General features: G+C 45.4%; 4 protein-coding genes across 5 annotated transcripts; 2 read left to right on the top strand and 2 right to left on the bottom strand.

Moving 5' to 3' along the window:
- Positions 1 to 2,913: 2,913 nt before the first annotated feature.
- On the bottom strand, positions 2,914 to 4,497 carry LOC136497214 (uncharacterized). The gene has a single exon (XM_066493001.1). It carries the CDS (start codon positions 3,799 to 3,801, stop codon positions 2,950 to 2,952), a length of 852 nt encoding a protein of 283 aa, XP_066349098.1. The 5' UTR covers positions 3,802 to 4,497; the 3' UTR covers positions 2,914 to 2,949.
- Positions 3,971 to 8,002, top strand: LOC136496173 (uncharacterized). Its single transcript, XM_066491867.1, has 13 exons — positions 3,971 to 4,060; positions 4,163 to 4,273; positions 4,359 to 4,421; positions 4,507 to 4,548; positions 4,791 to 4,862; positions 5,223 to 5,372; positions 5,499 to 5,576; positions 5,863 to 6,084; positions 6,153 to 6,239; positions 6,584 to 6,703; positions 6,910 to 7,002; positions 7,198 to 7,287; positions 7,452 to 8,002. The coding sequence occupies exons 1-12, from the start codon at positions 3,971 to 3,973 to the stop codon at positions 7,255 to 7,257; spliced, it is 1,188 nt and encodes a 395-aa protein (XP_066347964.1). The 3' UTR covers positions 7,258 to 7,287; positions 7,452 to 8,002.
- A 2,906-nt stretch (positions 8,003 to 10,908) lies between these two features.
- On the bottom strand, positions 10,909 to 18,396 carry LOC136496172 (uncharacterized). The gene is made up of 2 exons (XM_066491866.1): positions 17,951 to 18,396; positions 10,909 to 12,157 (listed from the first exon to the last, which is right to left on the bottom strand). The coding sequence occupies exons 1-2, from the start codon at positions 18,289 to 18,291 to the stop codon at positions 11,134 to 11,136; spliced, it is 1,365 nt and encodes a 454-aa protein (XP_066347963.1). The 5' UTR covers positions 18,292 to 18,396; the 3' UTR covers positions 10,909 to 11,133.
- A 226-nt stretch (positions 18,397 to 18,622) lies between these two features.
- LOC136497664 (syntaxin-52-like) lies at positions 18,623 to 22,764 on the top strand. 2 transcript variants are annotated; one of them, XM_066493510.1, is made up of 8 exons: positions 18,623 to 18,826; positions 18,920 to 19,019; positions 19,570 to 19,786; positions 21,038 to 21,139; positions 21,551 to 21,651; positions 21,874 to 21,974; positions 22,052 to 22,096; positions 22,392 to 22,764. In XM_066493510.1, exons 3-8 carry the CDS (start codon positions 19,572 to 19,574, stop codon positions 22,521 to 22,523), a joined length of 696 nt encoding a protein of 231 aa, XP_066349607.1. In that variant the 5' UTR covers positions 18,623 to 18,826; positions 18,920 to 19,019; positions 19,570 to 19,571; the 3' UTR covers positions 22,524 to 22,764. The 2 variants fall into 2 exon arrangements, with proteins under 2 accessions (XP_066349607.1, XP_066349606.1); XM_066493509.1 differs by having other exon boundaries at positions 18,629 to 18,787.
- Positions 22,765 to 26,203: the final 3,439 nt, after the last annotated feature.

Below are 26,203 nucleotides of genomic sequence, written 5' to 3'. Positions count from 1 at the left end.
CCAAAGCACCCCGTCTGCCGCAGCCGCATGCCCTCCCTTCCTGTGCCTTGCTCATTCTCGCTGTGGTCGCAATTGCTGGCCAGCCCGAGCTCCAGCCCGCGTTCCGCCACCTCCAGACCTCCCCGCGATAACAAACGACACCACCAGCTCTGCCTTCGGGCCCTTTTCCCGCGCCCGCGCTCGCTGGTTCTACGACAAAGGCGGCGCTGCATGTCCTGACGGCGGCAGCGGTGTCCAGGGCACGCACGGCGCTATTCCTGGAGCGGGTCATGGGCGCCATGCTCAGGACATGAAAGATAGGAGGTTTTTGGAAAGTTTGCATGGCCACAGTGTACAGTTGCCACTGTGGCACGGCCACGTCGGCTGTTTGCGCTGGCGTGACAGGTTTGAGACTTTTGGTGCGCAACGATAATAGATCAGGGACCTAGATAGTTGTTTTTTTAGTTGGAGGACGTTGATAGGAATGACCTAGAAGTTTGAGGACCCTGCATGCATTTTACTCATATAAAAAGGAAGCCTAGTGGGCCTATAACATCATACCGACTTATGGGCCTGGACAACACCACAAAAGTGAACTCAACAAAGAAGCCCAGCCCTATTGTCTTATCGTTAGGCCCGTCTCAGTGGAGAGTTTCGTTATGTTATGTCTAAGACGGTCACGTCATGTAGAATAGAATGAAATATGGATGAAAAACACATTCTCAATGGTGAGTTTCATTCTAGAGTTTCATAGACATTTAATTTCATGACTCATAGAGAGTTGATATTCGTGCTAAGAGAGTTTCATCCACATAAAACTCACTTCTTCTCTTTTATTAAAAACCTTGCCACATCATCAAAATTGCTTATGTGGCAGCTCATTAAATACAAATGAAACTCTGATAAAACTACCACTGAGAATGGCATTAGGATGACCTTCTCGACTATTGCGTAGGTTCAATTTACCTCGTTCAATTAAAGAGACAAATATTTAAGGCTCTTGCACCAAATATTTAAGGCTCTTGCAACTTTTCAAACCGTCTGATTTACTCCCTGAACGGTTTGAGCCGACATAGTGCCATATCAGCCATGGGGAAATCGATTAAACTCTATCAAAAAAATGTAGAATTTTTTTCAAAACATTATCCAAATAATTTTCTAAAAATGTGTATTTAAAATACTAAAATATGGTTTAGACTTAAAATCCAAATATTTGTTTTTACTCAGAAAATATGAAAACTATTTTTTTTTCTAAAATCATGCTCTGTGTTTTTCTTTCTTGCTTAGAATTATCTGAATCGTCTATGGTCTCCTAAAGTCTGGAACTATGCCAAATATGAGAAAGAGGATGTAGGCCAAGAAAAATCCTTGCAGACCAATGCAAACTCAAATAATGTTTTTTTTGGCAACAATGTCTTGCTTAATCATCGAGACTAGCACGAGAAAATTCCAAATAAAAATATAATCTAAGTTATGATTGCATATTAACAATATGTATCATGAGGTTTAAACTTTGTAACAGCAATGCCTTCTTCGAGAGTTCGAGGGACATAATGGCGATAACGTGCGCAGGCTCACTGGGCCATGAGCGGCAACCGGCGTGCAACTTCTCAACCTCTCGAACCGACGTCTCCAACTTGGCCAGCAACATCCAGATGAACATGATTGCTTCCTCGTTCATCGTCATTGTCATAGGTTTATGCACGCACCCAGAGCACATGGTTGAGCAGGTTCATAGTTTGGATGAGCTCGGGATGCCGAACTTCACGCGTTATTTTCTGAGTCAAAACAAATTTTCTAAGGTCAAATCAGTTTTTAGTATTTTTGAACCCATATTTATTTCAAAAAATATTGGTATGATTTTTTGAAAACAAAACTCTTCAAAAACAAACCGTAGTTGCTTTACTTCACAACCAGAAGAATCCGCGTGAGCTTTTGCTTGGAAGGAATGGAAATCGATAGCTTCGGAGCAGATGAAATGAAACTACAGCCTGTTTGTTTGGCTGTGGCTTGTCGTAAACGATCGTAAATTTCCAGCCAGAATAATATTTTTCTCTCATACAAACCAGCCAGCAATACTTCTTTACGAACCAGCAACGATACGAACCAGCCAACCGAACAGGCAGTTGCTTGTCAGTTGTCACGAGAGGATGAGATTGCCTATTTATATGGTGACATAGTAAACCACTTGTCACGAACGACAGGCATTCCAAATTTAAAATTTTGTACAAACCCCTCTTGGAAATTCCTAGCTATTACCTCCTGTTCTCTAGTGTCTCTCGTACCTAGAAGCTAGCTTGCCCCTCTGTACCTGCAATAGTAAGGCCAGTCAACGCTTTGTTATTCTCTCTACTTGTGTTGAACAAAGTTCAATCCAGGAGATTGTCTTCCAAGGACCTTTTAATATATCTCAACTCTAACCCTAACAAAGAAGCCCTATGAAGTGAGCCGTTAACCCAAGCGAAGCCCTAGTCAACTCGAAGTCAATTCGATCAGCTCGCTCTAATCAAGGCTCGAGAGTAAGCCCGAAAAGGATTTATAAGTCTCCCTTAGTACTAATCTGCTCTCCTTGAGGGACAATCATCGTCGGTGCACAATCAAGAAAATCATTTTCAGTGTTTCCTCGGACTGTCCGGCCGCGATTGTTCTGTGGGACCGGTCAACCTAGCGAATTCAACGAGATTCTACCGACCACGAATTTTTAAATGATTTGGTTGTGATAAAACACCATTTAAAATGAAGGGGCATCGGAAATAATACCTAGAATTAGACTTATAAATGTATTAAAAATGGAATATATTAATCACGAATCAATTCTATAAACTTAAATCTTTGAAACATATTACAAATGCTATATAAAACATATAACTTAAAAGACTCGCTAGAACTCAGATACTATAATTATTTATATCATACGATACCGTCGTTCAAAAGTCAATCTTACCGTCGTTCAAAAGCCGTGGCCGGGCGTCAAAACACGCCCGAGGTGTCCTCGTCCATTGGCCACGGAAGCAGGTTGAGGTCGAACGGGAACGGGAGTGGTGCGCCCTTGCCGCTGGACGCACGTGTTTCGCTTTGCACATTTGGTTCAACCGAGATCGGCATCGGCTTCTCCTCTTGAGCCACCGGCCCACGCTTCGCCGGCGAGCTGCACCCCTCGTCGTCATCGCCGCCGACAGATCCCCCGGCGCCGGTGCCCTTCCGCTTCGCCTGCGGCCGCGCCAGCGCCGCGTCGTCCGCGCTCGACGGCGCGCCGGACCCTCCGGCGCCGTAGTCCAGGTCCAGCGGGGTATTTGGGCTCGGCGTCTTCATGGGCTCCTTCGCAGGCGCGGCGCTAGTCGTCGATGGGCCGGACCCGGCCACTGCGGCGTAGCAGAGCGCCGCTGGCATCTCGGCGCACCTTTCCTGCTCGCTGGACTGCGGCGCGCCGGATCCCTTGGCAGGGGCGGCGGCGGCATGGCCCTGCTCCGGCAGCTCCTTGGACGTCTCGCCACGCGACCCCGATCTCTTAGCCTTTGGCCACCGCTCTGGCACCCCCGCCGCGACAGTCCCGCCCAACGAGAAAGAGGCCTCACCCGACTCCATCGAGACCCGCTCCGGCCGCCTCCGGAGCGGTAACCCCGCCGCCACAGTCCCAGCCGAAGAGGCCTCACCCGACGGCGGCACCTTCGCCGCCACCACAGTCGCGGGCGGCGAAGAGGAGGCCTCACCCGGCTGCATCGGGACCCACTCCGGCCACCTCCGGAGCTTCCTGTACCGGAGGTTGACGAGAATCTGCGCAGCGCGAACCTGCTCCGGATCCTCCTTTTCCACCGCCGCCATGCAGAACCGACACCAGCGACTGCACCAACCAACAAGCGCACGCCTCCCCTACCCTAAGCCGGCGGCGGCTTGGTGCTCTCTCGTCTCTGGATATGGAGATGCGTCTCTGGATATGGAGATGTGAGGCTGTTTTCTCGGGCAAGGAGGAAATACGGGATCGGAGAGCTCCATGGCGTGCGCGTCCCTCCCCTTTCTTATATCCCACCCGAACCGTCTCCAAGTTCGGTTCGTCTCCGATTCCGATCCGCCCCCGCCCCCTGTTTTCTTGGGCAAGGAGGAAATACGGGATCGGAGAGCTCCATGGCGTGCGCGTCCGAGCTCACTCCGCTGGTGAACGAGGAGTCACGTGCGTTTGTTTCAGCATTTCGGCGGGTCCACGGGGTACAGCCACGACGACGGTGGCGGGCGGGAGGCGCTGGACTCCGTCTTCGCCGACATCGTTGGAGCGGAGGCTGCCATTGTGCGCCCCCAGGTTCCACCTCCACACACAACTTCAACTGGGGTTCCTCTCCTCTCTGATGAATCAACTAATTGACCACTGTTCCACTGATGCCCAGTTTTTCTCCGGTACCCACGCCATTGCCTGTGCGCTGTTTGCGCTCCTGAGGCCTGGGCATGAGGTAGGGAACAGGATGAACTGAATGAACAGGTCTTGGCACTGCTTCTGATTGACATTTCAGACTGACGGATGTTGGATTCCTGCAGCTCCTGGCGGTCGCTGGGCCTCCGTACGACACCTTAGTTCCGGTTTAGTTTTAGAAAATTTTGCAAATTTTTTTAAAATTTCTCGTCACATCGAATCTTTGATGCATGCATGAAGCATTAAATATAAATAAAAAATAAAACTAATTACATAGTTTAGACGAAATTCACGAGACAAATCTTTTAAGCCTAATTAGACTATAATTGGACACTAATTACTAAATAACAACAAAAAATGCTACTGCATTTGCAAAAAAAATTGTCATCTAAACATGCCCTTAGAGGAGGTGATTGTGATCAGGGGGTCGGCCAATGTAGGGTCACTCAAGGATTTCGGGGTGGCGTACCCAGAAGTTCCGGTGCGTCAATTTCTCCCTTCACAACCCAGTAGTGCCTACGTACCGTTTAGTTCCACTTCATTTTACAAAAATTTTAAGATTTCTCGTCACATCGAATCTTTAGACGCATGCATGAAGCATTAAATATAAATAAAAAATAAAACTAATTATACAGTTTAGACGAAATTCACGAGACGAATCTTTTAAGCCTAATTAGAATATGATTGGACACTAATTGCCAAATAACAACGAAAGTGCTACAGTACCATTTCGCCAAAAATTTTGCAAACTAAACAAGGCCCTAGTGTGTGTTGCCTTGTGCTGTGGTGGAGCTGTGGCCTGTGGAAGTGTGGATGATTACTGATGAGGTTTCAGTTATAGCTTGCAGCAGATGGTGGCCTTGATTGGGATGCTCTTGCTTGCTCCATCAGGCCGGAAACTGGATGTGCCTTCATACAGAGATCTTGTGGATATTCGTGGCGCAAGAGCTTAAGCGTAGCAAATATTCACAGAGCTATAGATTTGATCAAGGCAAGATTGTTGTGTTTTGTGACTAGCAACGTTCTCTATCTGTAGCAGCTTTTCTATGTGCTGATAAGGGTTTATTTTTATTTTTATTTTATTTTTATTTTTATTTTTATTTTTATCTCATTGCAGATGCAAAATCCAAACTGCATGGTGATGGTTGACAATTGCTATGGTGAATTTGTTGAGACATCAGAACCTGCAATGGTGGTATGTCCATGATTAACCACACTTTTTTTTGAACAGAACTGGCAGGTGCGCTGCCTTTTCATTCAGCAGATAGCAAAGTCTGAATATTTGCAAGGTAATGAAAAGAGCAAAGAATGAAAAAGCTGTAAAACTAGTGAAGAACTACTGAATGTCCTCGTGTGCTTGGCGTTGCATCTGTAGTTCTGTACATCATCGATGAAAAGAGCAAAGAATGAAAAAGCTGTAAAACTAGTGAAGAACCACACTCTTGAAGCGGTCTCTATTTCATTGTGTGTTTTCATGACAGGGAGCAGACTTGATTGCTGGCAGTTTGATAAAGAATCCAGGTGGAACTATTGCGCCTTGTGGTGGTTATGTTGCTGGGAAGAAACATTTAGTGGAAGCAGCTGCAGCTCGTTTATCTGCACCTGGCCTTGGGGTGGAATTTGGGTCAACACCTGGCCATGTTATGCGGTCATTGTTTCAAGGCTTGTTTCTTGCTCCACAAACGGTTGGAGAAGCAGTAAAAGTAGGTTTGCTAATTGCAAATGGTTGGAGATACAATGCATGCAATTGATGATATAATATGATCCACAGGGAGGTTTGCTAATTGCAGAAGTCATGTCAGCCAAGGGGTACAGAGTTCAACCACTTCCGAGGGTTCCTCGCCATGACATTGTGCAGGTTAAATCTTGCCTTAGATAACTAGCTAGTACATGTATATAAAGACAAGCATGACATTGTAGGTCTGAAGCTTTTTCTTCCTTTTTTTTGTTTTTAAAAAAGGACCAGGTAGTTGTAATGTGTAACACATAGACAATGCTGGGAAAACTGACCGTAAAATAAAGATAAATGGATGAAAACATGATAATACAGACTGAAGGAATATTCTATTTATGAATCCAATCTCAGACAGAAGGCCAACCCTCTTTACAATATTTCATACTGCACATCTTAGCGATAGCGTGTGTTAAATTTTTTTAAGGCCAATGAACAGATGATGAGAACTTCAAAAAATAAAATTGCAGGCAGTGGAGCTTGGTAGCAGGGAAAGACTCATAGCATTCTGTGAAGTAGTGCAACAAACTTGTCCAGTAGGATCTTTCATCAAACCAACTGCTGGGGAAACCCCTGGCTATGCTTCAGAGGTATGTTTGTACCTTCCATCATGGCATCACTCTTACACTTCATGCTGTTGTTTTTGTTACAATGTATAAATAGTTTATTTCATGAACCTATTTTCTGATGAAATATACACGTGTTCTAAATATTACATGCTCCACTGTTAAACTGCATACTTTGCTTGTTTTTCTATCAAACTAAACTACTTAAGTGACTAACCCACTTAAATCAGGTCATTTTCGCCAACGGGACATTCATAGATCGAAGCACAAGTGAACTATCATGTGATGGGCCGTTGAGAGATCCATATGCCGTCTTCTGCCAGGTGAGCTGAGAGCCTGAGATCCTCATGTAATTTTCACTCATGGCCATTTTTGTCGAGTTTAACCTCTTATTTGCCCTGTTGCATGCAAATGGTTCCAATACTTAATCTGGTGCTGAGAATCTTAGCCCTGAGACAGCAAATAAAATCTTTCCTCATACTTGCACTGCTCGTCACCATTGAAACGTACTGGCGCAGGGAGGAACACATTGGACACAGTGGGCGCTTGTCCTCAGTGATGTTCTGACGGTCATATAACATTGCGGTGTGATAATAGTCACATTTCTGGTATGGACGTGATCTTTTCCTATCCTAAGTTCCTAGCTATACTTGTTTACCGGGAATGATTGATATTGTGCAACAGTTCAGTAGCAAATTTGCATTTTTCCCTTTTCATAGCATTGGCCATGAATTGCTTGAACATTTCCTTACAAAATTTCATAACTTTGCAGGTCTACGAGCGAATCCCTTGTCGCTCCTGAATCCCACATGCATCAGCTGAAAGGACAGAGGAATTAACCTAGTTGTGCGTTACAGTTACAAGACTAAATCTAATTGAAAATGGTATATGAGTTAGAGCATGGCATAAGGAGGAGAATGAGTCGTCAAAGGGAAAAGTTCAGCAAGGTTGCCTGATGAACATCTCCATGAAGCGTGGCAGGAACAGAAGGGCTTCAGTCAAGTTGTTGCGTTGTAACCATACGGTAGTTAGAATGAGCAGGGACACAGGACATTTGGTTGAGAGCAGCACCTTTTGCATTTCCGATCGGTGATGCGTACTTGTAGCGCAGAAGCTGGTAAGTGATTAGTTGGCGATAGCACGGGACCAGTGGCGGATGTAGGATTTTGCTTTAGGGTATGCCAGCCAAAATTTTTCATATATAATTCGGTAAAACCATTTGATAATTCGGTAAGAATTATGAATTTGTAACGTATAATCAATATACGGGAACTAAAAGTACACGATGAGTCTTTAATTTGGAGATTTAATTGAAACCATCCATAAAATATACAATATAAACAGCTAAAACAATATACTGTTACAAATATAAAGATAACTCAATGATATTAGATAGGATTAAAAAAAGAGAAAATAGTAGAGATTGAACCACATTTCGGTGGCCGGCAATCGGGCTGGGAGTCGTTAATCGCGGAAGCGCAGGCAGTACCAGAGCAGCCTAGGCGGAACGTGGATATGTTGATCTCAATGTTGGGTACTTGCAGCTTGGCCTGAATGCCTGTGCAGATTCATCAATTCGAGACTGCGGGCAAAGACTCCATTGCAGAGTCATTCCGAAGTCTGAATCTTCAATACCTTCGATCGCCAGAACGAACGAGGCTACGATGGCTGGGCGACAACTGGCTGGCATCTTTCCCATCGATGAAGGGAGACCACTACGGCACCACGACCTCGATCACGAACGGCTAGAAGAAGGCGGCTGGAAGGACGTGAGAACCCTCCTGACCTCCCGTCATGTGGCCGCGTACACGTGGGCCTGAAAGGCCATCGAGGTCGCAAAGCAGCCTGTAGGCGCGTTGTTCGATTGACTTTGCTTACAAATATACGTATACATATACTATAGATACACGTTGCGCAGGGTATGCAGCTCCGCCACTGCACTGGACATGTTTGTTTTGTTCTCTTGAAAGCTTACACACCGCTAATTGCTTGCAGGCACGAACAACATAGCCAAAAAAAACCCAGAACCAAAGATCCCATTATACATGACCGAGATATCCTCCGTAGCCAAATGCAATATAAAATCTGATGATGATCAAGCAATGGTTCAGATTCCACCGAGCACGAGGAACCAAGCCTAGCTAGAGCACGAACAACCCCATCATAGCATCTGTCTCCAGGACAATGTTTCCAATGCCCAGCTCCACAGCAACTCTGGCTTCGTGCACACATGCTGTTCAGTCTAAAAACCATGACGTCCGACTCCGAGCTTCCAAAGACTCTTCCGTCGTCACAGGCAGGCGTCACTATCCAAGATGGGAATGGGCCGGCCCGGACCTGGCCCCATGGCCTCAAGGCCAATTTGCAAGGCCACGGGCCGACCCCAATTTTCCAAAGCCTTTGGCCTCGCTGGCCCAATGGGTACCCTGGGGCTGACCCAAAAAATATTATCACCTTGTTCGTAATCATACACTTAAACAGGTAATTGGACATACTTTGTTTGCATTTCTACAATATTTTTGGAGTACAGCAAAAACACATCACTTTTGTTTACCCATCAGTGTTACTGACTCACGTTTTAAGGTTCCATCAGCAAGACAGTAAACAGCCTGGGCTTCATATCACAGCAAACGCCCGGAGCTGACTGATCATATCACGGCAATTGCAGAAATACCAGAGGCATAGAAAACTGTGACATGACTAAAATACCAGAGCCAGACAAACAGCCTAGGGTACGAACTATTAGCATATAGCAAGCCTGCAAAGATGAAACCATGTTTGAATGACGACGGAAGAAGCAAATATGATAACATCATCTAAGAATCTAATCTAATGACTATAATAATTTAATGAACAGATGCAACACAGGCACCAAAGATGTCTCAACTCTTCGCAAGACACCCTTTAGTCATCTGAGTCTTCATCTGCATGGTCTCCCTTCAGTGAGGTTATGAGTCTTCATCTGCATAAATAAACAGATAATTTCAGAGCTACTTGAGAAGCGATACATCATGCTAAGTTTATCATTTGTTAAACCAGTGCCTATACTATGATCAATAGCTCATCCAAGAAAACAGAAAATTGTTTTCCTAAAGATTTAAAAGCTTAACATTATAGAAAACAGTAACTAAAGTGACTACAAGTGATACATCAACATATATATACTGGAATCTGATCCCAAACTACACTAACAAATTGTGTATAGGTAGCTAATGCTTTATTCCAACAGTAACCAAAGTAGCTATAATAATACAGCAACATATATAAATACTGGAATGTGAACCTGTTCTACATTTTCATATTGTCAGCAGATAGATAATGCCTTGTTCCAATAGCATGAGTTAAATAACCAAAAGATGGTTACAAAAAGTGAGAATATAAGCAGGCAAGAGTTGCATTAGGTAACTTTTGCACCTGAGTGCAAGTGTAATGTATAAGTAACATCGCTAAAAAGAGAGGTCATTTTGCAACTAGAAGAATGAAATATTGCAGGACCACGCAAAGAAATCCAGAGAACACATGGTAGTGGTAGGTTTCACTAATTTGAGCGCCGTATTGTGGCCGGAGGTTGATCATGAGTATTGGTGCATGAACATAGGATGGTGAGACAACAAACGTGAAGCGCTGAAGGATCATTGCCAGTGCTACTTTCGCCTCGACCATGGAAAGATTCTTACCAACACAGACTGAAGGGCCCCATGCCAAAGGGTAAGTGAGATACATAAGGATGCATCTATGCCAATGCTCCGAAACAGCAGTGAGTCGCCAAAGAGCCCCCAACCCGGATGAGTACTAGTCCTGCAACCGAATAGATGCAGTTAGAACTTATAGATAATAGAAACCACCATTGCAGAAAGCATATGCTTCCAAAACATTTACTTGAAGTGTTTTCCGCAGTTACAGCCAAGGCATAATTTGAAGGGTGGACAGTCCACAGTTCAGTTCAGCACAATGTCAATGGCTCAGGAATAGTTGACTCAGAAGGGAAAAGGTGAAAAAAACTAACATGTTTTTTTTATCCGAGAAGTGACAACCTTATTGCAGTAAGCACTAATGTAGAAAACACACGAATACACATCATCAATTTCAGTTTGCTGTTACAAAAAGCTGAGAATACACATCATCAATTTCAGAGCGCCGCCGACAAGGGCTCATAATTTGTGGAATACAGTGGGATGCTGCATGAAAAATGGTTTTCAGAGTACAAGGCTCCTACATGGCAACAACTTTACAAAACAGCAAGCAGATCATAAGTGGCTTCCTGACTGCGCTATGAACAGACTGCAAGTCTTGGATCTAAGAAAATTGTCTAATAGCAAGAAAAATCATGCTACTATGAACAGACTGCAAGTTTCTAACTAAAGCAAATTGTCTAATAGCAAGTGCACTATCTGGAGACCATAAAGATCTAAGACTTGGATGACCCCACAATCATTGTTCACAAAAGTCAAGACTTAAGGGGAAAAAAGGCATACCTCTCCATATCCTTGAATCCTCCTTGGTGACATAGATGGTGGGAAACCAAAATATGGATAGGCCAGGCCATTATGACTTGTCCCACGGACCCTCTCAATATTAAAAGACTTAACCTCAAGTGAGAAAACTGTTGAATAATATGGCCCCTCTCCATCTTGAACGCATTCTATTAAAATGTATCCTTCAGCTGGATAGCAACCAATGTAGCACATAATAGTATAATGGGCAGGCAAGGGGATGGTTCTCATCATATGCCACTCATGGGACTTGTCACTGCCATTTTGCGAAAAGGTGTAATAATCGACAGATGTGCCTTCATAACTCAGACTAAACATCGCAACCTTGCTTTCCCCTGACTCCACAATGACGATTTCCCGCTCATCGTGGCCAGGCGGGAGGTCAACAATGCAAAACTGCATAGTATTCATGTCGAGCTTGATCAGCATGCTCATGTGGTATAATTTCCAATAGAAGCAGTCATACATACATTGGCCTGAAACCAGCAGCTCAAGTTCGTTCAAGCCCAGATCATTGCAATTTGTAGACACACTGACACTCCAGCAGCCAGAGACTGAAGAGAAGACAAATACCCCCAACGTTGTGTCGGATTGCATCCAGTGGATCACGCTGAATGATGTATCCTCCTCTATGCCTCCTGAAGGGATAAAAGAGACACCCGTATTGAAAATAATTTGGCTTTCGAGGTCGACGGAGGCGAGTAGGTCGTCGGTTATTCGAGGCAGCATCACGTATCGCCGGGACAACGGGTCGCACACCACGAAGTCACAATACTCAAGGCCATTCTCCTCCCTAAGGTCATACTCAATGAGGACGCGGCCGTCGCGGATATCGCACAGGCTCCTGTAATGCCGTTCGGTGGTGGGGCAAGGGAGGTAGTCGAAGGAAAAATCAGCAGTCAGGGCGACAGCGCGGGCGATAGCAGCGGAGGGATGGGGCGCCTCGACAGGGTGGAACCGTGGAAGGCAGGTTAAGCCCGGGAAGCTGACCAAGTGTCACGCCTGGACCTGCACCAGAAGGAGTGACACAGGAGTAGAAAGGCGTCAACATTCACAGCTTAGCGCATTAGCTCATTTACGTTTTCCATTCATGTATGACATGTGAGGGCCACCGGCCAGAACCTGTATGAGGCACATAAGTGCAAACTTTGTAGAGATTGGGGGATAATCATCAATACCACAGAAAACACGACGCCAAGGCGGAGGGGTTTGCCTCGCCGGCGCCAGGGTTCCGTCAAATTGCTGTTCGCTCACGTCGCCGGTGACCCGCCGCGGCCAAGGGTGTATCAGTTGGTATTCAGAGCCAGTCCTCCTCGGCGTGTAGGGTTTGAGCTCACCGCTCCGATCCGCCGCCAGTTATCGGTTCGCCGCGGAGTCATCCACCGCGCCGACCACCACCACCACCACCACCACCACCACCACCAGCTTATCGTGGATCCTCACGACCGCGTCAGCACCACCACCACCCCCGACGACAACGACGCGCGCACCACCAGCCCGCGACGCCTCTGCATCGACGCCCACCAGGCACTTGATTGAGGTTCTACATCGACAACAGAGGGTTCGGACGGCGAGAACCACAGTGAGCACTATAAATTTTGCTCCTTTCTCACACATCTTGCACAATTAGACAGTAGACGAGGGTTGCAAGGCACTTGTTCTTGCGTAAAATCTCCGGGAGTCGATCTGTTTAATTGGTGGGTGGCGAAGGCGGGGGAGTGTCCACGAACAGCGGTTGCAAGGCGAGTCCTTGTGTAAAATTCCTACGTTCTGCCTCACTCCCAGGCGGCGGAGACATCACTGGCAACATCAGGGGAGGAGTCCTTCCAAACCTGTTGCAAGTGCTGTAGTTCGTGCTTGGCTCGGCTAGTCTGACAACCCATCAGCAACACGGCTCCACCCAAGAAACAACCAGTTCGACCGTCAGCACAAACACAGATAATCCTGGACAACATGACTAGGACTTCGGAAGAGGAAAGCTCAAAGTGGGATCAGCTGTCCAAGAATCTGGACGTGATGTTCAGTCAAATCAGTGAAATGCATGATGTTCAGAAGAAAATGAAAGCTCAGATGGATCTTACAGCTGCCGCAATGGATGATTACTCTACAGAACAGCACTTGATTGCTCAACAAGTCCATGCCAATGGGGAAGCAATAGCAAGGGTCACCCTCAGGCAGATGGAAGATGCAACAAACCACACAGCAGGCCCAAAGTATGATGAAGAACCAAGATTTGATGAGGATGATTTGGACTCATTGCTGTTGGATGAGCATACCTCTTTCCAGAATGTGTTTGCAACACAGAAGAACAAATCCAAGGCTGAACCATCAAGAAGACCCAGACTTGAAATCAAGCCTGAGCCCAAGGAAGCAGTACCAAAGCAAGACAAGCAAGCCTTGCCCAAGCACACTATACCCAAGATGAATTTCCCAGATTTTGATGGCTCTGACCCAAAAGTGTGGCTAGATAACTGTTGTAGCTATTTTGAGCTGTACCAAATCCCAGAGGGCATGTGGATCACTGCAGCCCGAATTCATTTAAAGGATAATGCAGCAAGATGGTACCAGGCTTTCAAGCAAAGGCACACATTTAGAAGCTGGACACATTTTTGTCATGAGATTGAAAAAGAATTTGGAGCTGATGATTTCAGATCATCCATGACTGAACTTTTGCAGCTCAAACAAACAGGGTCGGTGGAGGAGTATACAACTCAGTTCCAGAACCTGCAGTATGGAGTTACTATGCACAATGCCAACTATGATGATATGTTCTTTACTCAACATTACATTATGGGGCTTAGGGAAGACATCAGGGGTATGGTGGAAGCTCAAATGCCAACCACTGTACTGACAGCATCAACTCTAGCCAAAGTACAGCAAAAGGTTTTGGAGAGAAGCAAGACCAAAGCTTTTAAACCTCCTTATCAACCTCGAGCTTACAATCAACAGAAAACTGATGCAAGGCCACAGCAACATTCCTCCAATCTGTGGCAGGATAGACAGTTGAGAGACTACCGAAGAAACAATGGCTTATGCTTCTATTGTGGAGACAAGTTTGTCCCTGGTCACATTGAGGTCTGTTCCAAGAGACAGAAACCAAAGATAAATGCTCTAGCAGTCAATGACTTGGACAGAGAACTTACAGATGAAGTTCTGAATGACCTGGCAACAGAGGATGCCCTTCATGAGGACTTCTGCCAGTTATCATTGAATGCATTATCTAGCACAGATAAATATGATTGCATCAAGCTGAGGACAAAGGTCAAGAACAAGACCATGTTGATGTTGGTTGACAGTGGCAGTACACACAGCTTTATTAGCTCCAACTTTGTCCAGCTAGCTCAGCTACCCACAATCCCAATTCCCCCTAGAAAAGTGAAATTGGCCAATGGTGAATGGATCACCACAAATAGAATGGTGTCTCAGTTGCCATGTTACTGCCAAGGGCAGACTTTTACCACAGACATGATAGTGCTAGATATGAACCCTTATGATGCCATATTGGGTTTTGATTGGCTCAGGCGTCACAGCCCCATGGTGTGTGACTGGGAACACAAATCATTACAATTTGAAGAGCAAGGCAGCACCATACAGCTCAAGGGCCTGACTGCACCCCCACTACACATTTCTGCAATTTCTGCCAACAAAGTATACAAGGCCACTAAAAGCAATGAGCTATGGGCATTTGTCCTGCTCGACTACACACCCATACCAAACCCAACCCAAACACCACAACATACCACCACCAAGGAAGACATTCAACATCTCCTGACTGTCTACAAGGATGTCTTCACTGATCCTCAACTACTGCCACCTAAAAGAAGCTATGACCATGCAATTCCCCTTCTTCCAAATTCCATTCCCATCAATGCCAGACCATATCACTACTCACCAACCCACAAAACTGAAATTGAAAACCAAGTCCAACAACTCCTCCAAGCAGGACTCATTACACACAGCCACAAGCCCTTTTGCTTCACCAGTCCTACTTGTCAAAAAAAAGATGGCACCTAGCGTTTTTGTGTAGACTACAGAAAACTCAATGACCTGACCATTAAGAACAGGTTTCCTATGCCAGTCATAGATGAGATACTAGATGAGCTCTCAGGTGCTAGAGTGTTCACCAAACTGGATATGAAGGCAGGCTACCATCAGATCAGAATGTTGCAAGAAGATGAGTACAAGACTGCCTTCAAGACCCATCAAGGACACTATCAATTCAGGGTCATGCCTTTTGGTTTGACCAACGCTCCTGCCACATTCCAGTGTCTTATGAATGAGATCTTGCAGCCATTCCTCAGGAAATTTGTTCTGGTTTTCCTAGATGACATACTTATATATAGTCCTTCCATGGACAGTCATCTTCAGCATCTAGAGTTGGTACTGCAAACAATGAGAAAGCATCAGCTTTATCTCAAAGAATCTAAATGCACTTTTGCCAGAGATAGTCTGGAATACCTGGGCCACATTATATCTTCAACTGGAGTGGCAACTGATCCAAGCAAAATTTCTGATATGCTGAAATGGCCTATTCCAACATCAATGACTGAATTGAGAGCATTTCTGGGCTTCACATGGTACTACATGAAGTTTGTTCAAGGCTATGGCACCATTTCAAAACCATTGACTCAGATCCTTAAGCTCAAGCAGTTTCAGTGGAATCCAATGGCCCAATTGGCTTTTGAGGCATTGAAGCAAGCAATGACACAAACTCCAGTTTTGGGTTTACCCAACTTTCAGGAACCATTCACTGTGGAAACAGATGCTTGTATGGATGGCATTGGTGCAGTCCTTATGTAGAGAGGTCGCCCTATTGCCTATTTGAGCAAAGCCCTTGGGGAGAAACACAAGACACTCTCCATCTATGAAAAAGAATTTTTGGCACTCATCATGGCTGTGGATAAGTGGCGGCACTATCTAGAAAGAGGGGAATTTTTCATCCAGACAGATCATAAGTCACTAGCATATCTCAAGGATCAGAACCTCCACTCCGACATGCAACGTAAGGCCATGACTAGAATGATGGGCCTCAATTTCAAAATCATTTACAAGAAGGGCACACAGAATCAGGCAGCTGATGCCCTGTCTAGAGTGGGCCACATGATGGCTATACAGGCTGTGTCAACAGTTCAACCAGCCTGGGTCCAAGAGGTCCTGAATTCCTATACAACAGACACCCATGCTCAGACCCTCCTACAACAGTTGGCCATCTGCAGTCCAGACAATCAAGGATTCAGTTTGGACAAAGGATTAATATGGCATCATGGCAAAGTCTGGATAGGTAACAACTCAGCACTTCAGACCAAGCTCATTGCCACTTGCCACTCCAGTGCATTGGGAGGGCATTCAGGAGTAGCTGCCACATATTACCGTCTAAAAAAATACTTTGCCTGGAAAGGAATGAAAGGAGATGTTGAGAACTACATTAAGCAATGCACAACCTGCCAAAAAGCTAAACATTCTCTTCAGCATCCAATGGGATTGCTCCAACCCCTACCAGTGCCAGAAGGTATTTGGCAAGATTTGACAATGGATTTTATCGAGGGTCTTCCTAAATCAGAGGGGTACAGTGTGATTTTAGTAGTAGTGGATAGGCTAACCAAGTATGCACACTTCATGGCCATCAGACATCCCTACACTGCTGCAACTGTAGCACAAACATTTCTGGACAATGTGGTCAAACACCATGGATTTCCAACCTCTATAGTCTCAGATCGAGATACAATCTTTGTCAGTAATTTTTGGAAACAGTTGTTCACATTATACAAAGTGGAGTTAAAATTGAGCACAGCATATCACCCCCAAACAGATGGCCAATCCGAAAGGGTCAATCAGTGCTTGGAGATGTACTTAAGATGTGCTGTTCATGACTCACCATCCAAGTGGAAATCCTGGCTATCGCTTGCAGAACTATGGTATAATACATCATTCCACTCTTCTCTGGGTTGCAGTCCTTTCAAGGCTCTATATGGGTATGAACCTAACCTGGGGGCCGTTCCTTCGATACAATCGGATACCAGCCAATCAGTCACAGAATTCATTGAACATAGAGAACTCCATTGGCAATTACTGAAACAACACTTAGCCAGGGCACAGAACAAGATGAAGCTGACAGCTGATAAGAAAAGAATGGACTGTCAGTTTGCAGTAGGGGATCAGGTGTTACTCAAGCTCCAGCCATACACTCAATCCTAGTGTGGCCAACCGCCCTTATCCTAAGTTGGCTTACAAATATTTTGGCCCCTATACAGTGATTCAGAAAGTGGGCACAGTTGCTTATCGATTACAGTTACCTGACAATGCACAGATACATGATGTCTTTCATGTCTCCCAACTAAAACCTTACACACCTGACTACACACCTATATATGATTCTCTACCCGTTCTCTCAGACTTGGAGGCTGCCAAAGCTACACCCCTGGAGATCATGGAGCACAGGGTGGTGAAGAAGGGCAACACTGCTGTGCCCCAAGTCAAGCTCCGGTGGACGGGTCTGCCACCGTCGTCAACGACCTGGGAAGACTACTACGTCGTCAAGCACCGCTTCCCGGACGCACCAGCTTGGGGACAAGCTGCATCTCGGGCGGGGGGAGGTGTCACGCCTGGACCTGCACCAGAAGGAGTGACACAGGAGTAGAAAGGCGTCAACATTCACAGCTTAGCGCATTAGCTCATTTACGTTTTCCATTCATGTATGACATGTGAGGGCCACCGGCCAGAACCTGTATGAGGCACATAAGTGTAGACTCTGTAGGGATTGGGGGATAATCATCAATACCACAGAAAACACAACGCCAAGGCGGAGGGGTTTGCCTCGCCGGCGCCTAGGGTTCCGTCGAATTGCTGTTCGCTCACGTCGCCGGTGACCCGCCGCGGCCAAGGGTGTATCACCAAGCCAAGGAGTAGGGGCGGGTGAATGGAGCGGTACCGGCAGAGGAAGGAGTGGTCAGCGATGAGGCGGCGGAAGGAGACGCACGCGCCGGAGGCGCGGGCGAGGTCCGCAGAGGAGGCGACGCGGAGGAAGATCTCCTCGAGGAGCTCGCTGACGAGTGCCGGCGGCTGCCGCTCCGGCTCTATGGCATCGAGGCAGGGGAGGACCGGGTGAGCACGCGACGCCATGGCCGACGTGCCTCCCGCCGCCGGCAAAGTGAGGAAGGGAAGCGAGGATCGAGGGCTTCGAGCGGATTTGGGTACGGGCCACGGTAGGGTAGGGAGTGGAAGATTTGGGGTACCGTACGGAAGTGCTTGGAAGGGTAGCCCATGTCAACGAGATGCATCAAGATTGGCGCTGCAGAGGAGGTGAATGGCTCAGATAGCCCGTGCGGCCACACATGCATGCGGGCGTGCCTTTCCCGGTTCGCCTTCGCCACACGCCACCCACTCCGCTCCCAGCGTCCCCCACCCTCGGGCCAGCGCCGCCCTCCCTCCTCTGCCTGCCGGGCCCTCTCCCTCCCTCCGCCTCCCGGAGCTGCCTCGCCGGCCCCCTCCCTTGCTCCGGCTCGCCGGGCCCCTCCCTCCGCCGGATCCGCCCGGCGGCCAGCCCGCCGCCCGACGGCACCGGACTACCGTAGGTCCGTAGCCTCCTGCGAGGCCGCTACCACCATCCTACTCCGAGGTACGTGGTGGGCTCCGCCGTTTCCTTTACCCGCGTCAGGTACATGCACCCACGGCAACGGCGTCCTGGTCTTTTATATTTCTCATCAAACAAATTAAAAGAAAAGGTCCAACTATTGCCTGCTCGCCACAGCTTCGTCAACGACACGCGGAAAGGAAGAAGAGAAAGGGGGAGGCGGCTCGACCTCGGTTCCGATCTCCGATCCTCCGATTTGCGCGTCCAGATCTACCAGGTTCGCCGATTCGTGCCCTGATCTTTTGTCTATGTCCTGTTTTCTCCCCATCTGTACCGCTGGGTGAGGTTACCTGTCTATTAGGATCTCGGTAGGGTCTTTCTAGGGGAACGACGGCTGGGGATTTTGGTGACGCGTGATTCAACAGTGGGGAGAAGATATCATGGGGGAATTTTGGATTCATGGTGAATTCTAGCATTTTGATTTGGTCTTTCTGCGTTCAGCACGAGGCTTCTACGAATTTATTGCTCTAGTCAAACAAAATTCTTCTCCATATGGAAATCCTTTTCTGTGAAGTTTGTTATACTCAATAATGGCATTGATAGACAGAAATGCCTAGAAACTGTCTGTTGATAACTTGCTCGTAATAGCTCCCTGCCTTTTCAACCACAGTTCTGGTGATGCTTTACATGGATATGAAAGGGCTCTGCATGATACTAGTTTATTACAATGAAATTGTATGATAATGGTTTACAACGTTGTTGTTTATGCTATTATGCTTATCTAAATTCTGCTCACATGACGTGTTCTGTCATTTTGAATTAAGCAGCAATGGCATCATCTTCGGACCCATGGATGAAGGAGTACAATGAAGCATCCAGACTTGCTGATGACATCAGTTCCATGATTGCCGATAGAGGGTCTCTTCCACAATCAGGCCCAGAGATTATGCGTCATACCTCAGCCATCCGGAGAAAAATAACTATTCTTGGGACTAGACTGGATAGCTTGGAGTCATTGCTTGGCAGAATTCCTCCAAAGTCGATGTATGTCCTGTTGCAACTACTTTTGTAATTCTGTGATACTGATGATGGGTGGAGTGCTTGCAATGACGCCATATTTGTTTTTCTCAAGTCTGATACGTAGGAATGAAACATATAGCTATTGAATCTTGGAGAACTTGTTTAAACCGATGATCTGTTCTGTCAATTCCATATTTGCCGTGTCCTTATAATCAAAATTGAACAATATTGCATGCGGCCGTAAATGAAGGATTATGGTGTTAACAATGGCTGATACTAGATCTAGGGATGCAAAGTGGTATTCGAATGATTGAGCACTGAACTATGCCATGAATAAGTGAATCAATAAAGGTAAACACCTTAGGTGATGAAATGAAATGTTATGAAGCTGGCTATGCCAGGCACTGTACTAAAAATTGAGTTATTTGGCTTATGTGCTGTGCACAATTTTACATTGTTCCAGAATAGATCGTCCAATGGTTTGTTTTCTTGTAGACTCTAGACCCCAGGAATCCTAACCCAAATATTGGTCATGGCCAAAGTTAGGATAATACCAAATTTATGTTATAAATACAGCGTTCGGTTTGTAACCAAGCCAAAACTGGACTTGGTTGCAACCATGGCAAATTTTTTCTGGGGCCCACATGTCAGTGATTTTTAAAAATTCGAAATATATCCATCATGGGTCTTTGTGTAGATTAAATCACAAGTACGTTAATGGTATACATGGATCACATACTGGCACATAGTTTAGAAAATAGAAGTCCAAAGATTGTTACAAAATGTGCGGCACTTCTTGGACCACTCTGCAGCTGATGCATCAGCATTGCAGCCCAGCCAAATTGCACGGGCAGGGATAAAACTTGGATGCCTGCTGGGGCACTGATCCAAACAGCCCATAAGTTATTACATGAAAAGAGTGTAACTTATTGGTTATACTAGTAAATGGTTTCCTGCTTACAAATGAAAATATGATTCCTTTGTTCTGCTGATTACTAGGATGGTGTGGACAGCATTTCACTTGATACATGTTTTGTATGTATAATAAGTTGAGAGAAAATTCATTATGAGAATTTCACTAGATACATGTTTTGTATGTATAATAAGTTGAGAGAAAATTCATTATGAGAAGGATTTGCGTGTCAATGAAAGATACTATTCCTTGACAAAGGACTTCATAGTTTGACACTTTGACGTCCAGACATTTACTCTAATTTTTTTTTGGGTACTATCAAACATTTTTGCTTGAAATTGATTTCTTTTTGACTTGTGCAGCACTGACAAGGAGATGCATAAGCGCCATGACATGCTTTCCAGTTTGAAGTCTAAAGCGAAGCAGATGGCGACAAGTTTCAACATGTCAAACTTTGCTAACAGGTCTGTCGTGTTAGCAATGATCTCTATAGGAACTCGTGATATGGCAAGCGGAGCCAGCCCAGGGGGCGTGAACAGTACCCGTCAGATTAGATTAGATTGTTTGGTTTGTTAAGAAAGGGATAAGTTAGATTGTTCGGTTAGGATATTCCTTAGGGGTCAAGTAAGTTGTCTCTATAAAAGGGACCGTCATGTATCAATTAGAGTCAAGCAAGAAGATCCTAAGATAGTTCCCGAGGAAGGGCGGCTATCCGGGGTCTATCTGCTAATCCATCTATCCCTAGCCATTTCGTAACAACTCGTCCTTAATCTATTTTTTAAACACATTAATTTACTGTATTCAAGTTTTCAGGCAAGTATTATTTGTTAGAACTAATATGTGAATATGTACCCTTTTTTTCTTTTCCAATTTAGGGAGGATCTGCTTGGTCAGAGTAAAAAGGCAGATGACATGAGCAGAGTTGCTGGGTTAGATAACCAAGGAATTGTTGGCCTTCAGAGGCAAATTATGAAAGGTATTGGTTTATTGTGGTTTGTTCAGTAGTCTTTGCTCGATGGACCTTACTAAAAGGGTGCAATTAACTGTTTGCATGGGATCATGTAGCACTGTTTCTTCACACCATTTGCATTTCATATTTGGTTGGTACAGATCTAGGTTTCTTGGAAATGACAGTTGTGGGAGCAAGGACCATTTCATGGTGCTTTATTTATTTGAGTTGTGTATCAATATTTTGCAGAGCAAGATGAGGGTCTTGAGAAGCTGGAAGAGACAGTGCTGAGCACAAAGCATATTGCATTAGCAGTCAATGAAGAACTTACCCTGCACACAAGATTGATAGTTAGTGCCCCCTAACAAAAACCAGTAGTATTTGTGTCTTTTGCACTCGATGATAACTTCTTTATCCTTGTTTGCAGGATGACCTTGAAGATCATGTTGATATTACAAATTCACGTCTTCAGGTTAGCAATTAGTATCAGTATTTAAAACGCTGCTATTGCTTACTACTACTACTACTACTACTACTACTTAGAATTGCTTAACTGCTACTGCTACTCCTTCCATTTGAAATTGTAAGTTCTGGATACACTTTGTGACTATGTCTAGATACATAGCAAAAGCTATGTACTTAGAAAACCCAGAACAACTTACAATTTGGAATAGAGGGAGTACTATGTAGAAATTTTTACTGCCACATGCTATTCAAACTTCTCAAGTTTGCAATGGAACACTGATACAAAATTCTCTTTTGTTCAGCGTGTGCAAAAGAGGCTTGCAATTCTGAACAAGCGCACCAAAGGTGGCTGCTCATGCATGTGCCTGCTTCTGTCAGTCGTCGCTATCGTGATTCTTGCAGTCATTGTTTGGCTTCTCGTCAAGTATCTGTAAAGAAAAGAAAGAAGCAGTCTGCTACCCTGCAGACCTCTCTCTCGAAATGCCCCTTACGTGTTACCTGCAGCCTTCGCTTGAAAAGTCCCTTCTGTATTACTCCATTGAAATGTGCAGCCCTTTAAAAATAATATATATACGGTGGTTTCATCTTCCCGTTGTGAGTGAAATGTGCAGCCCTGTAAAAGTAATATATATACAGTGGTTTCATCTTCCCTTTAGTGAGTGCAATGATTATGTACATCGAATTTGGCAGACGTGTGTATGGCGTTCTCAGCTACCGTTCTTGACTTGTGCATCGAGTAAATTCAGCTAAAAGTTATCTGTTGTGTGTGTTTCCATGGAAATCAAAACAAAACTCGCGATTTCAGATAGACTGGGTGCAACTGCCATTTCCAGGACATGTAATAGTGTAATTTAATCTAAATGTCCTCTCAGATATGCAGCCTGTTCGGATCATCGTAAATGACCATGGATTATTTTACTGTTAGCTGGTTTGATGTGAGAGAAGAATATTGTTTTAGTTTATAATCTACGATCGTATACGAGCAAGCGAACAGACTGATGTACACTTTATCGATTCTCTAAAAGCTGTAAAGCGTACATGTTACTGGCATTAGGAATAGTCACCATTTGCGTCCCGTCTATTACATTGTTTACTTTCTTTTGTTTGCGACTGCATCTTTCATCTTATTTTCAAGTTAGTTTTTACCCTCACTTTTAATTATCCTTGTGTTTCCAGGACTATTTTGTAGGTTTGTTCGAAGTTATTGGTTGAAGGTAAAAGTGTTGATCTGGGTGTTCGATCGGAGGTCCCGTAGGTCCGTCCTTAGGTTGATCTGGGTCAGCAGGGGATTCGGCATTTCCTACCTCCAAATCCACCACCATCCCCTCCACCAACCTCGATCCACTACCACTGCGACGCAGATCCACCACTTCTTCGGCACATCACTCGACTGGGGTTCGGCATCGACAAAAATTGGTTCGGCAGCGTGAACTAAGGTGAGCACGACATCATCCGTGCTCCTCTCTCTCGTTATGCACGCAATCGGGGTCAGCTAAGGTTGCGGGGCAAGTCCTTGTGTAAAATTCCGGCGCTACCAGTACCGATTGCGGGGCGGGTGGCGAACAGTGGGGAAGTGTCCACTCATCAAGGTTGCGGGGCGCTGTCCCCGTGTAAAATTCCACAGTGAGTGCCTGACTTCTAGGCATGGTCGGCGAAGTGGTGTAGCACGTTGTGGGGAGGTGTAAACCAAACCAATTGCTGCACCAATTCCGGGTTGTTCATCACGGCTCCACCAAAGGAACCCAAGCCATCGAAGCAGGCACAGTTCGTCCTCGACGCCATGTCGAAGACTTCAGACGATGAGAAAGGCCGTTGGGAGCAGGTGATGGAGCACTTTGACTTACTCTTTCATCAGATGAACGACATCGGGGTCATTCAGCAGGAGATGAAGAAGGATCTCGCTGCAACAAAGGATGACCAGAAGAGAATTTCTCAGCAGGTTCAAGCCAATGGGCAGGCAGTAGCAAACCTGACACTGCATCAGATGGAGACTGAAGCTTTCTCTGACCAATCTTGATGTAGACTAGGCCCGATCTTCCGAAAGGTATGATAGCGTCGATTGGTGGAGACTCGACGTTTACGATCTAGGCTTCGAACCAAGACTGATTCGTACCCCCACAACCGTTACACCACTGCCCCGTTGGTTATCAACCACGCGAACACGATTGACCTCGCCGAGAAGGCTTTCCTACAAGCAAATCGAGAACACAAGCAAGAACGGGATGAACACAATCTGAAATTGCAAATAAATATGAGGCTTATGAAAATAAAAAGGAGTTCAAGTCTTTATTCGAAAGGACTAATCGCCACAGGCGAACAAGATCAAGAACTGGGGCCCTGGTTCACAGCAAGCGGCCTTGGCGGCGACAGTTGCAGCAAAACAACGTCTGTTTCACGAGGAAATCAAGAACTAAACAAAACACAAACCCTAAGGAGAGCGACGGCTACTATTTATAGAGTCTTGGGCGTCACCCCCTGGACGCGCCCCCTAATGGGCCCAAACACGATACATGGTCCAACGGACCAAAAGACGGTGTCGCAGCACCCTGATAGATTCTGGACGTTGACTTGTTTCGACGATTTCCGTTGATTCCGAAGGTCTTTTGACATGAAACCACTTGGATTGGCTTCCTTATCAAATTAGCTTTCCAACCATATATGGATCGTTGAAAACGGAGTCTGGATACGTCCTGGGTGATCAGTTTAAGACAGACTGGTCCTGGAGCCCGAGTCGGACTCGAACTTGAGTTGGACTGGACTTCCACCATGAAAAAGATGAATTGGACGCCCATGTCGGACCTCCTCCTCTACTTGGCTTGTATGCGATGAAATAGTAATGTCCTCATCATCCTCCCTTTCTTGAATTGAAGTCGTCCTCGACTGAAGTAGATCGTCTCCTCCATTGGATGACAGCAACGATGGTTTCGGAAGAAGACGTTCATCTTGGTGCCCCATCCTTCGCAAAGGCGGCTGCCATGGTGGCTTCCCAATTGGGAATTCATTCTCCTTCTCCTGCAAAAGGTTAGTACCAACAAGAGGCATAGCACTAGGAGTAGGACCAAGTGGACATATAGGCGATGTACAAGTTAGAGCATAACATGATTCATCATGATCAGCAAGAACAGATTTAAGAGCAAATAAAATTTCTTTCATGTTACTTGATGGTTCATTTGTTGGTTTGCTAAAGTCTTTATCATGGCCTTTCTTTTTCTTTTCAGCAAGTTCCTTTTCATATTGCACAATTTCAGCAGGAGTTAAAGGAAGTAAAGCAATGGTCTTTCCCTTAAATATAAAAGTATATCTATTTTGCCTACCATGCTGTAGAGCATTATTATCATATTGCCAAGGGTGGCCTAACAAAAGTGAACAACCTTGCATAGGCACGACATCAAAATCAGCATAATCATGGTATGACCCGATAGAAAAATACACACGAGTAAATTATGTTACCTTTGCCTTATCACTATTGTTGAACCACTGAACATGGTATGAATGTGGAAGAGTACGTGTAGATAAACCAAGAGTCTTGACAAGCTCAGAACTTACTAAGTTATTGCTGCTCCCTCCAACAATTATAGCACGAACACGGAAATTATTGACAATGAGGAACATTTGAAATAAATTATGGCGTTGTAGCTTGTCTACTGGCTCAACTTGTGTACTTAAAATGCGCTGAACAAGGATTGATTTGTAGTCTGCAGTGCATGCCACACTATCAATTACCTCATCAGAATCGTCAGCACTATCCGCAAATTTATCTGCATAAAGATCAGTTACAAGTACAAATTTATTCTCTTCATCACTAGCACTAGCATACCCACCATCATCAGTAGCAATATATGCGCGTTTGCTGGGGCATTCTTTAGCAATATGTCCCATACCCTTGTAGCGGTGTCACACAACTTTAGAAGAGCTGCTAGAGGAAGGTGTAGCAGATCCACTAGAAGGAGGTGTAATAGGAGAACTCTTCTTTACAGGCGCTGGTGGTGTCTGCACATTAAAAAATTTACTCACCTCGGTTGGACGTGAAGAAATGGATGGAGATGGAGTCGTGGATCGCCTAGGTTGTCGTCTCTGTACTTCCCTTTCAGCTTTAATAGCATAATGATATAAT

This window comes from Miscanthus floridulus, chromosome 12 (genome assembly GCF_019320115.1).
Source record: "Miscanthus floridulus cultivar M001 chromosome 12, ASM1932011v1, whole genome shotgun sequence".
Taxonomy (NCBI): Eukaryota; Viridiplantae; Streptophyta; class Magnoliopsida; order Poales; family Poaceae; genus Miscanthus; species Miscanthus floridulus.
This window is presented reverse-complemented; position numbering and strand designations above follow the sequence as displayed.

Coding starts and splice junctions, on each gene's coding strand:
- LOC136497214 (XM_066493001.1), bottom strand. CDS start 3,801: ATGGCGGCGGTGGAAAAGGAGGATCCGGAGCAGGTTCGCGCTGCGCAG.
- LOC136497664 (XM_066493510.1), top strand. CDS start 19,572: ATGGCATCATCTTCGGACCCATGGATGAAGGAGTACAATGAAGCATCC. Junction 21,652..21,873: donor TCAGAGGCAAATTATGAAAG/GTATTGGTTTAT, acceptor AATATTTTGCAG/AGCAAGATGAGGGTCTTGAG. Junction 21,975..22,051: donor CCCTGCACACAAGATTGATA/GTTAGTGCCCCC, acceptor CCTTGTTTGCAG/GATGACCTTGAAGATCATGT.
- LOC136496172 (XM_066491866.1), bottom strand. CDS start 18,291: ATGGCGTCGCGTGCTCACCCGGTCCTCCCCTGCCTCGATGCCATAGAG. Junction 12,158..17,950: donor TTGGCGTTGTGTTTTCTGTG/GTATTGATGATT, acceptor ACACTTGGTCAG/CTTCCCGGGCTTAACCTGCC.
- LOC136496173 (XM_066491867.1), top strand. CDS start 3,971: ATGGCGTGCGCGTCCCTCCCCTTTCTTATATCCCACCCGAACCGTCTC. Junction 4,061..4,162: donor CCGATCCGCCCCCGCCCCCT/GTTTTCTTGGGC, acceptor CGTTTGTTTCAG/CATTTCGGCGGGTCCACGGG. Junction 4,274..4,358: donor CTGCCATTGTGCGCCCCCAG/GTTCCACCTCCA, acceptor ACTGATGCCCAG/TTTTTCTCCGGTACCCACGC.